Source organism: Triturus cristatus, chromosome 2_1 (genome assembly GCF_964204655.1).
Source record: "Triturus cristatus chromosome 2_1, aTriCri1.1, whole genome shotgun sequence".
NCBI lineage: Eukaryota > Metazoa > Chordata > Amphibia > Caudata > Salamandridae > Triturus > Triturus cristatus.
The window spans coordinates 441458861-441471540 of NC_140581.1; the positions used below are offsets into that span (position 1 = coordinate 441458861).

Sequence of the window (12680 nt, forward strand, 5' to 3'; positions counted from 1 at the left end):
GGCATCTGTTCTGCCTTTGCTGTTAGTGGTCAAAGTATTATAAATGGGAACTACCTCCTGAATACGCAGGAGGCAGGATGTCTGCAGTTCCTTGCAGTCAGATGCTTACACCAACACCAGACTGAAACATCCAGGGCCAAGAACTGCTCAGGTTACTATAAAGACGCTGCTCAGGCAAATCACTGCAACGCATACAGGCCAATGAGACCACTGTCCCACTGACCTTATGTAATGGGCAGGCGATCACTCATTCAAGAGCAGCCACTTGAATAATTATGGTAATTACTAATCCATGTACTATTAATACAGTCACTGATTACCACCAGCTAAAGGCTACCTAGATATCCAGTGTTAACCTTGTTCCCACAATCTACTTCTGATTGTTTTCAGGCAACACCTTAGCACCACGGGCAATGCCGAACGCCAATCTTATTGCTGCTGGTCATTACTGCGGTCTTAAGCAGCTATATCTAGAGCGGTAAAGAGCACAGAGCGCAAGGTAGAGCATGCAGGTATGAGGTGAGAATGGAATTAAACTTATTTTGGGTGTTATGCTGGTCTGCGCGTTCAAACCCTTCTGTTCTATCTCCATTATCCACTACAGCATAACATCAGTTATTTATATATGGGGCAAAGTAAACCTGCCATACATTATAATGATAGTGCAAGTCGCGGAGGAGTTCCATGACCATATAAGGTTGAGGAACTCCAGGTGGCTTGCAATATCTTTATCCTATACACCAGAGGGTGCGTTAACCCTTATAATACATGGTCACACCATCACCTTTCCCACAAACCACTCAAATCTTTGGTATGTAGCTCTTTTATATAAAAGAGAGAGCATGTTTGCATATATGAAGAATAAAAATAGAATCTCTAGTCCTAAATTCAACACATCAAAAAAACTGAGATATATTTGTTACAAGGTATTATAATCAGTTTAATACAAGTCAGGTTTAAAATAATTCTAACTTTACCCAAATTACCAGTGCAAAAATAAACATGTTGGCATAAATACTTCCCTTCTGGTTTTCACTGAACAGCTAGTAAAACAGAGCAGAAGAAAGTAACACCCGTTCGTTTTCGTTCTATGAACAGCTGTTTTAATTATGCACTATGACCAGACCTGCAGGCATTGTGATGTCAGAACTCGAATGTGATATGTCACTACAGTCGAGTTCTGATGTTGTTCCCTTATAATTGGCTACTGGGTGTGTCACAAGTCGCCTATTATAAAGAAATTAGAGACAGGTTCTTAACTAAGGATAACAGAATCATGTGCTTTATAAATCACTATCATGAAGCATGGGAAGCAGATAACGTGACACTTGGAGACGCACTGTTTAATGTAGTTATGCACACGCTACAGCGATAAATAGATAATATAGGAGTAGAAAACAGACAAAAGCCAATTGTCACATATTGATCACATTTCATTCTGGAAAACAAAGTAGCAGGGAATGTAAAATGCAGATAAACAGGAGCAGAAGGAGAGGGAAGCAGAGGCGAACGTTGCAGGAGAGCATAAGCGAGGCTACGTCACTTACCTCAACGGCGTTGTAAAGTGTTTCTATCTCCGTCACAAAATCTTCTGTCTTTATGGAACTCTCTTGTAACTTTTCTAGAACTACCTCCAAATTATTCTGAAAAATACATAAGCAGATGTAGTTTGATTAGAAACCGACGATGTTGAACATACCTTGATAAGCTTACCAGGCGCGCAACACCCATTGGACTCACAGGGCTTCAGCCCCCCCAGTCGCGTGTGGCAGCCCGGGATGAGACAGCTTCCCGGCACCCACACAGCCGCACCCGAGCACTTCACAGCTCTTTAAAAGACCATTTGCATGTTAATGAGGCCTCGCTGTTGTGTCACCCCTTCTAAGAGCCCCTGCAGCTCCACTCTGCCTATGGCTTAAAAGATTCAGCCCCCCTCCCGAAATTTTTTCTTAGCCCCCCCCCCCCCCCCCCGAAATTTGGCTCTAGTTGCGCCTCTGAAGCTTACAGTAAATAAAATACACTGCTTCATAATAGGAGAAACAAAAGACGAACTGCTGAGAAAGAAGGACACCTCGCACTGTTGGTAAAGTCACCCCCGATTACCGAAAGCCCTGCGATGATCATGTCTAACTGTGCGCTGTATGGATGAAAAACGCAGTAACAACAACAGAGGGATACTCTGAACGTCATTCTTTAAAACCAGGTAGCAATACTCATTTTGGCCGCACGGTGGCGTGGCACTTTAGAGTACACATGAGTATGAGCTTGGAAACTCGAAGCCAGTGAGAAGCTTCAACACAACTGAGACACGGCCGCAGGAAAGGCTGGAGGGAAAAGTGAGGTGGTCTTTCAAGAACACATCACAATTATCTTTTCTCTCACCATATAAACTGCACATTGTTTGGTTAGGCACTCCAAAGTTGCCATCGGCCTCCCTTCAGCTAAATATGGAGATTCACCAGGAGGAAAACCACATGTTTAGGTCTCACCGATCAGACAGCCAGCGCTAGCGCTGCTGTGAGACACATTTTTAGTTTACAATGGGCTGAGAGCCCGCCCTGTGCTTACCATTGGTTGCCTTCACTGTCACTCATTTGCTACCTTCTTCATCTTGTGTTTGTCCATTCCCTGGACCTAGGCTTGCCACCTCTCTCATGGGCCTGCACTTACAAATATAGGACAGGCGGGTACAAAAAACAGCTTGGTAGGAACCCTACAAGGCGCATGCACCATTACTTTGTCCTTATGATGGAGCAAGGTTTCGTAGTTAAAGAAACTTACTTGTATGCAATCCTCTCAAATAACATGTAACCACGTAACGAACACGTTTTGTAATATTAATATTGCATCACATACGAACATACTGTATCTAGGGGACGCTTGCCTATGTGTATTACTAACAAGTAACCTGAGTGTCTAAAATATCCATCAAAAACGCAGGAAAGTCTCAGCGCATGCGTCTTCTGTATCTACGTAGTATGACGCATTCTGTTGCTTGGTGGGTAAACTTTGCAGCTGCGCAATAGCTTTGAAAATGGCCACTTGAAACTCACATGGTAATGCACATGCTATCGCTTAAACTAAACCTATAAGTTCTACTAAGCACTAATGCGAAAAGAATAAATAAGTAAATGGGGATAAAATAGAGATAAGTGGTATACAGTAAAATCATTTATTGTCACATTCTAACGTGTCTTTTTCTGACTTTATTATTAGTTCAAGTTTGGGCCTCGGAGGGTGACTGAAATCCCTACCCCACATGATCCGCGCGCATGCGCATAGAAACTTGTCGGAAACTAAGATGACACACTTGAATCACAGCCAAGGCCACATTAAGCGAAGACGCCTGGGAAAGTAAACCCCTGAACCGGACGAAAGCAACAATTTTGAATAAAATGTATAACTTGTATTGATCATAATGTGAAATGCGGGTGGGAATAAAGCTATGGGAAAGTAAATTAAGGGGCGGAAACGTAGAACAATAGTCTACAGTGAAATTATTACTTTTAATATGGTGTGATGAACTCACTTCCTCGCCCCAACCAATCCGAATAGGGGAAAACACGAATATTGCAATTTTTGGGGGTGGTACACGAATACAGAATGGTATAATTGAGGTAAGTTAACTAGAAATTTTGTCAGACTTGTCAGATCCGTCATTCTGACTCGTCACCGACCCAACACGTATGCTGCTACAGACTCTGTCCGAGACGCTGTCTCAGACCCTGCTGCTGCTAGAAACTCTGCTCGAGAAATTGAGATACTGATCGCTAATCTAATCATCTAGAAGGGGATTTCGGAAGAAGAACACCAGAGGAGAGTAGTATCAGAGAGGGGGACGACGCTGGCATTGCATTTAGAAGAGTTCACCTTCCCAGATCCGAATCTGTCCAATCCTCTGTCTGTAACCTGTCCTGGCAGATTCTAACTGGCCTACCTTCAAAGAGTTGGGTTCATCTATCACCTTAGGTAAATATAATTCTGCGAAAACTGTCATTGTACCTGCTCTCTCTCTTTTTCCTTTTTCCAGGTACCGTCTTCATTGATCATTATTATAACTTTGTTTTATTTGACTTTAATTTGCCTCTTGAAAGAATGTGTTTAAGCTGTAGTTGATTCTGACTCACAAAATTATTGATTTAGATAAAGTTGCTTAAAACCTTTTGAGTTTGTGGTTATTTCAAGTTTTAAGTTAAATGTCATTTTCGACCTTAAACTGAAACCTGATTCCTCGAGAAAGGAATTATTAAGGAGATCAAATTGGTAAGACTTGGTAAAGGTGAAATTAAATTACAGGTAAAACTAAAAGAAATTGATATCAGCGGAGTTTGCTAGCTCATTTGTGTGAATGGTCTGGGACCAGGTGAGTATTTAGGTATGTGTGTTATTAACCCGAGCTGGTGACCCACGCTCTATCAGTTTTTCTTTTGGTAGCACGGGCATGGTTAGGTTCTAGTTAGTTAGGTAGAAAATATTGTGGATTGAGTTCTTTGATTTATGCATCAACAAGCGCTATTCGTTAAATGTTTATGTATTTTTTTATGTTGTCTGAAATTTCCCGGGAATATTGAATAGTGGATGGCGAATGGAAGCCATACTGCAGTGAGGTTACTTGTCTGGATCAGGAAAGAGCTGAAAGTTACGCAGGACTAGAAGAACTTAGTTAGGGATTATTTTCTTTCGTATAAAAGTGAGAGTAATTGGTAGCAAAGGAGTCCGCTGGTCAGGGTCGGACTGGGAACCAAAACCGGGCCTGGCAAAGTGCTCGGCCAGCATCCCCCCAGGGGGTTGGGGGTGCGGCCGAGCTCTTTGCCAGCGCCGGTTTTCAGCCGATTTTGTTACAGAGCTGATTTTGCAGCTATGCAGCAAAAACGGCCCGGTAACAAAAACGGCCCCCAGGGGCCCAAAACCGGCCCCCACCTGTGCGGCACACCGGGGGATTGCCCGGTGCCCGCTATGGCCAGCCCGACCCTGCCGCTAGTGAAACATTGGTCTTATATCACCTAGAAAGGGTAATACTGAAGGAGTAACAGGTTCTCTGATGCTTGTGTGAAGAGTAAGCGGAGAGTTTTACTCGTAGTATGTGAAGAGTAAGCAGAAAAGGTTTTCTTGCAGTAAAAAGTTGACTATTCTTTGAAGTTAGAGGATCAGACACAGTAGCGAATGTGTTTATGTTGTTGATTAATAAAAATTATATTTAAAATTGTGAGAAAATAAGTTTTCGTATTACCTTGCAAAGCAGGGGTCAGTTACGAGTGCTGCCCTGTTGTCACAGAGAGCAGCGCTGGGATTGGTTGAAACAGGGGGCGTGTGAGTGGCGTGAAGTATTGTAAAGGAGGGGTCAGTTGTGAGGAGTGATACTGACGTCACTGAGAGCTGCGCTAGTATTGGTTGAACGTATAGCAAAACAAAATTCGAGTGGTTAAGAGAATAAGAAGTTGCACAGATATTGGAGAGTCATTAAAGTAAGAGCTGATAATTGATTGATCATAACCATAGAGTCCCCAAGAATAATAATAGATACTGGAACTTGTATGCACGATCCGACATTAATAGGGACTCGCCCAGATAGAAGATATTTAGGTTTCGCCCACGAACAGTACATAAAAGGAAGATCACGCAAAATGTATTGAGAGAAAAGAAAAATGTCATTTATGCAGTGAATTAAGAATTATTTTTAAAAGGATACACCCATTAAAACTCGAGAGGGACTTCTCATTACTCCTCCGAAAACTCCCGCATCCTATATGATGGTGGAAAGAGGTTATCATACTTGTGTATGGATAGGAAATTAGGTAGAAAATACAAAAGATGATGGAATACTGGCGTTCCCAGAGTATGGAACATTTAATGGGAGCATTTTACATAACGTACGCACTAGAATGAATGAATTAGAAACAAGACCCAGATTAACTCAGTATGAAGCACTAGAAGAATGGGAGACAGAGGCATTTGAGCGAGATAGACCCTGGAGTGACAGAAATTTGAGCAGATATTATCCAAAATTTCCACGTGAAAATCGAGATAGGCAGATGAAACAATGGAGACAGGCCATATTAACTGAAGGGTTATATCCTGTATTGAATGCGGAGGAACAGACAGGAAGAAAGTGCACAGAAAAGAAAAAGCATTTAACATTAACTGGTTGCGGGGACTCAGAAGACGATTATTTAGAAGATATTTTAATGAAAAATTATCCACCTTATCAAGAAAGACCTAATAGAACTACCCTGAGTGCTCTGATTTTGGATGCACCCTTAGTGCCACAAATAGTACATGAGAAAACAATGGAAAGGGTACTTCAGGAAAAAGAAAGAGAAGCAATAAATAAAAATAGAGATGAATTAATACAGAAGATAACGCAATTAAACGCACATCCCGAAGCTCTGAGTATACCCATCACTATAGGTCCTGTTGTCCCACTGTATGGGGATAAATCAAATGGTTCTAAAACACCTGTCATGACTACACCCATTATTGAGACAAGAAAAGAGAAGCTAGTAGTTGATGACCAAGCTAGTGAATGTGAGTCTGTAATTTCATTAATGGACTTACCAATAAGAGGACAAATAAATGACACACCCAGAAGAGTCACACCAGGTTGCTCAAAAGAGGTACGCATAGAGACATCCACTGGAACAAAAAGTACCACAATAGTAACCCCAGAAGAAATAGAAAGATGGGTACAAGAAATAGAGAAACCAAATTCACCATCGAAAATATTACACATATTCAAATTGAGAGTTGAATTAGAAGAATTGATAGCTGGGAATGTAGGACTAGATAGGTTAAATATCTATAATGAGGAAGAATTGCTATTCATTTGCAGAAGCATAACCCCAAACACAAAAATATTTCATGAAAAACGGGTAAATTTAGCCTCTGAAATGGGAATAGAAATAGGGTGATCTAAAGTATTGCAAAAACCTTATAGAGCAGAATTTTCTGATAAGGATTTAGAAAATATGAATGTGTCAGGTAGAAAATTACAGGTTAAAGAATTAATGACTATATTGCAGAAATGGGGAGATTTAGACGGAAAGTGCGGTGGTCAAAGAAAAAAGAGGAAGCCCATGCAAATAGAGTAACATCTGAATATTTAGTGAAAGAAACAGAGAAGGCAGAAAGGTTGTACCCCATGAGAGAGGTTCCAGGAGGAGGATATGTACATGTCCCATGGACCCGACAGGATATATTATCATTTACAAATGATTTTCCAAAGTTGAGAGAAAAACCAGTGGAATGGTACAGGCAAGTTGAAAGGTTTGTGAAAGTATTGAAAGTGTTGTTGAAAGATTTAGATGGTCACTTTGATACAGTGGTGCCTTCTGATTTGTGGACTGAATGTAAAATTACAGTCAATTGGCCTAATGATGAGTACCAGAGAAATTAGAAAACAGGAGCTCCATCAGAGGAGGGTTTGAAGAAATATAACCAAGTAATAACTTTCTTAATAGGTCAAATTGCCCCCAAAGGAAACAGATTGGATAAAAATAGATAGAACAACTCAGGAAAAAGATGAGTCTGTACATGCGTATTATGAGCGCCTCCTACAGGTATTCAAACAGTATAGTAGATTTGAGAGTATTGGGGATAAGGACATGACGCATTTTGTGTATCGGATTGTGTCAGGGTTGCAAAAAGAAATATCTGAAATGATTAAGCAGCATAATTTGTGCTGGCAAGCAAAGCCAATAGACGAGATTTTAAAATATGCAAAATATTGTGGAGATGAAGTTGACAATAGACGAAAGAATTTAGAAGAAAAAGTGATGTGGGCTCAAGTGAAATTAGCAGAACAGCAAGAACTCCAGTTACAAAATCAGGCAGGAAATACAGAAAGGGGGCAAGGTCGGGGGAAAATAATGGAGGTAAACCGAAAGGGTGATTAAGTAGAGAAGAGGCCAAGAAAAGGATTGGACGATGAGGACTGGGTATCGGCGGTGGCCTCCCCGAAAGAGGTGGCGATCCCGGCCCGCTTACGATTCGTACAGCTGAAGATCCTTCATAGAGTGTATGTTACGGGGCCCGGTTTGCTGCGTATGGGTTACTCGATGGGTGGACAGTGTAAGCGTGGATGTGGCCTGTCGGGTACCTTTCTCCATATCTTATGGGAATGTTCGGAGGTTGTGCGATTTTGGAACGGTATCCACACCGTAATGGAGGAGGTCACGCACGTTGCTCTGTTGCCAGAGGCTAGGAGGTGCTTGTTGAATGTCTGGGAACCGAATGATTGTAATGCGGCACAGACGCAGTGGGTGACCTTGGGGTACATGGTGGCTAAGCGTAACATTGCACAGCTGTGGGGCTCCCCGAGGCCGCCCACGATCGAGGTATGGAAGGAGAATATGGACTGGTGTATGTTTAGGGAAAAGACGGTGTATGTGGCGAGAGGCAAGCCAGGGAAATGGGCTAAGGTATGGGGTCCATGGAATTTATATCGAGGACGTATCTGCACCCCGCCTCTGCCATTAGAGATCGATATTGCTTTGTCCCCCTAGCCACGCATTCCGCGGGATGGTGTGAGGTGTGTTCCATGCTTTGTTCTCCCGTTGCCCCCCTCTACCGCTTCCAGACAAGACCTGCTTTGGACACTGTACGTTGTGCCCCGTCCTGGGAAGAGCACGCTGCTATTTCAGACTCTCATTGCCTTGAGTGTGTTTTATATTTAATAAAAAATGAAACTGTTTAATCCGAATGCTCCTGGCCTATGGCCACGGCCTGTTACATGTGCTCACGAACTGCCGGGAGCTTTGCCTCTGGATCATTTGAATGTGTGGCGTTGCACTGCGGGCCCTCGGGCTCTATAGCGGCCGGCCCTGGTGGTTGTAGGCCCTTGTCTGTATTTTATTGTGTACCAACGGTTTCTAATAAAAATTTTAACAAAAAAAAAAAAAGAAAAGGTTCCCCTGTCATGGGTGCGGAAAATTGGGTCATTGGAAGAACGAGTGTAAAAGCATACAACATAATAATGTCCCAAATCAAAATTTAAATCCACAGACGCATAATAAGGTGTTATTGAATCAACCCCATCAGGTTGTAAACCTACAGAGTCATTTGCCACCTGCCCCTTTGCCAAATTTTGTGAGTCAAGTCAAGTACAGTGCGGACACAGGATTCCAAGAAGGAAGTGGTAAGAAAAACTATGTAACATCGCAGTTTCTTTTGCAGGATACATATTTTGGAGATAAAGATCAATGAGGGTGCCTGAGAGGGGAGGAAGAGGAGTGCGTACTTGGCGCATCCTTACCGGTAGATCAGTCAGGTCCGTACATTGATGAAAAGGTAGAAGGAAATGACATTACCTTTTTGTTGGACACTGGTGCTAGCCGTTCTACTGTGAGAACAGCAGACATCCCAAACCTACCCCTCTCGGGAGAAGCGATCCAAGTAGTGGGCATTTCCAATAAACAAATTAGGACCCCTATTACAAAACCAATGAAAGTGTGCATTGGAAATTTTAAAGAAATGCACAAGTTTGTAGTGTGCGATTCTCGTCCTGTAAATTTATTGGGAAGGGACTTGTTGTGCAAAATGAATTGCACCATATTTTGCACACCGGACTGTGTTGCCATTCAGACCCCTGATGAAGATGGAATATATAAAATCATGTTAGCCAAACAAGGTACAGGGGTAGATGAATTATATTCAGTGATGATCAAAGACGACTTAACTGATGAGGTCAAAACAACAATGAATCCTGAAGTATGGGATTTTACAGGAAAAGAAGTAGGGTTAATGACAGACGTAGGCCCTGTTAAAGTGACTGTGAAAGAAGGTGCAGTCTATCCAAATACTCGACAATACAAGATGAGTTCCGAAGTAAAGGCTGGTGTTGCAGCACAAATTGATCGAATGGTCAAACAGGGCATCTTAAAGTAAATCATGAGTAGTCCCTGTAATTTACCTATAATTGGCATTAAGAAACCAAGCGGAAAATATAGGGTAGTTCAAGATTTAAGAAAAATAAACAAGATTGTTGTGCCATGTTGCCCTGCAGTGATTTTGTACCAAATACCATGGAATGCAAGATGGTTTACTGTAATTGATTTATGCCATGCTTTTTTCTCCATCCCACTACATCCTGATAGCCAGTTTTTATTTTCCTTTAAATTTGAGGATCATATCTATGTTTGGAATCGCGTTCCTCAAGGATACACAGAAAGTCCGTCAATTTTTAACCACATTTTGAAAAAATGCCTTAAGACATTGGTGCTGCCTCGGGAATCAGTCCTGGTGCAGCATATTGATGACCTATTGGTCGCGTCTAAAACAAGGAGTGATTGTGTAACTGATTCCATTGCCCTATTAAACAATCTAGCAAAAGGTGGACATAAAGTGTCCCCTGAAAAATTGCAATTATGCAGAAACGAAGTAAAGTATTTAGGACACCAAATAGAACGAGGATTAGGAAGATTGACCACTGAGAGAATAAAAATAATAAAGCAAATGAAATCTCCTCAGTCACAAAAAGAAATAAGAATGTTTCTTGGTGTTGTGGGATATTGCAGGCAATGGATTGTAGGGTTTTCTTTACTGGCAAAACCCTTGATACAAATGACAAAGAAACAAGCAAAAAACCCAGTAGAGTGGGATGATCTGAGCATGCAATCTTTTGTAAAATTGCGAAATTGTTTATGTGAAGCACCTGCTCTAGGTATGCCAGATTATTCGAAAGAATTCGCATTGTTCTATTGTGAGAGAGATAACTGTGCCCTCTCAGTTTTAACACAGAGACATGGTCTAATGCAACGTCCAGTGGCATACTTTTCTGCTACCTTACATCTTGTAGCATCTGGATTGCCAGGATGCCTAAAAGCTGTGGCTGCAATGTGTGTAAGTATAGAACAAAGTGAGTCAATTGTAATGGGACATCCTGTTAAGGTAAACGTCCCTCATGCAGTTGAAATTCTGCTAACAAGAACTTGAACTCAGTATCTCACTCTGAGCAGATTAACCAAATATCAGAGGATCATATTGGGTGCAGAAAATGTGACCATAATTAGATGTACCATTCTTAACCCAGCTACCTTGTTGCCAGACCCATACAATGAGGAAGTGAAAGATGAACACGAATGTCTTGATGTAACAGAACTCAGTACCAAACTCCGACCAGACATACAGGATGAGCCTTTGAGAGATGCTGAGCACGAGCTTTTTGTAGATGGCTCATGTATGTGCCATGAGGAGGGAGGGTTGAGTGCTGCTTATGCCGTATGTACATTGGCTGGAATAGTCGAAGCATCCTATTTACCAGGAGTCAAGTCTGCACAAGTAGACAAATTGATAGCTTTAATTAAAGCTAGCAAAAATGGGAAAAATTGGAGAGTAACAATTTACACTGATAGTCAGTATGGTTACGAGGTTGTGCATGACTTTGGCCAGCTCTGGATGCAGCGAGACTTCCTGACTTCTTCAGGGTCTCCCATTAAAAATGGAAATTTTGTAAAAGAGTTGCTTGAAGCAATACAATTACCAAAAGAAGTGGCAGTGGTCAAATGTGCCGCACAAAAGTCAGGAAAGGACCGTGTGACTGCAGGTAATCGATATGCTGACCAGGTTGCCCAACACTGCGCAAAATTTCGAATGGCAGTAAACAGGAAAGTTGAAAATTGCGGAATCAGCTGCCAACTTATGCTGTAGTCAGGATTACAAACATGAAGAGAAATAAGAGAACTCCAAGATGAAGCAGAAACAAAAGAAAGAGAAGAGTGGGAGAAAATTGATTGTCAGAGAAGGGCAGAAGATGGTGTATGGGATTACTTAGATGACAGACCTGTACTGCCAGATTGTATGCTTGCACCCATGGCTAGTATGTATCATGGAGACACCCACATAGGCAGAGATGCAATGATTAGACTATTCAGACGAGATTGGTTTAATCCAAGGTTCAGGAACATTGCAGAGAGTCTTTGCCAAAGACGGTTGACATGTCAACAAATGAATCCCGGCAAAAAAACAAAAGTCTATACGGGGAAAATTGGAAAAGCCGAAGGTCCCTTTATGAGACTTAAAATTGATTTCACTCAGTTGCCTGTTTGTCGAAGGATTAAAATATGTACTTGTCATCGTTTGTCTATTTTCAAAGTGGGTGGAGGTATACCCCACCAGAAGAAATGACAGCTTGACAGTGGCAAAACTCCTATTAAGAGAGTGTATACCGCGTTTCGGTTTTCCAGTAACTATTGAATCAGACCGAGTGTCTCAATTTAATAATTAAATAATTCGATTTATATGTGAAGCATTCAAAATTGAACAAAAGCTGCACTGTGCATACCACCCAGAGGCATCTGGAGTGGTAGAACACTTGAATGGCACAATTAATTCAAGGCTGGGAAAGGTGTGTGCATCCACTCCACTGGATTGGCCTGATGCTTTACCTCTTGTTCTGATGGGACTTAGAAGTATTCCAAACATGAATACCGGATTGAGTCCCCATGAAATAATCATGGGAACAACAATAGCGTATACCAGGACACAAGACTGGTAAATATAACTGATGATTTGGTTCTGGAGTATTGCAAAGAGTTGGCTGACCAAGTGCGTTCTATATCTCACCTGGTTGGAGAAGACGCAGTCCCCAGGCAGGCGAGCCAAGCGCATGATCTGAATTTCGGTGACTGGGTTGTAGTGAAGAATCATACACGAGAACCGTGCCTAGCACCAGCGTGGGAAAAACC

At 41.9% G+C, this 12680-nt stretch overlaps 1 protein-coding gene across 1 annotated transcript in view; it reads right to left on the reverse strand.

Annotated features, from left to right (window-relative positions):
• The window catches only part of CMYA5 (cardiomyopathy associated 5), a 351245-nt gene that overhangs the window by 151368 nt on the left and 187197 nt on the right, over positions 1–12680 (reverse strand). Inside the window, exon 3 of the mRNA XM_085632247.1 lies at positions 1548–1643. Coding sequence (XP_085488373.1) covers positions 1548–1643 — 96 coding nt within the window. The remainder of the gene's footprint in view (positions 1–1547; positions 1644–12680) is intronic.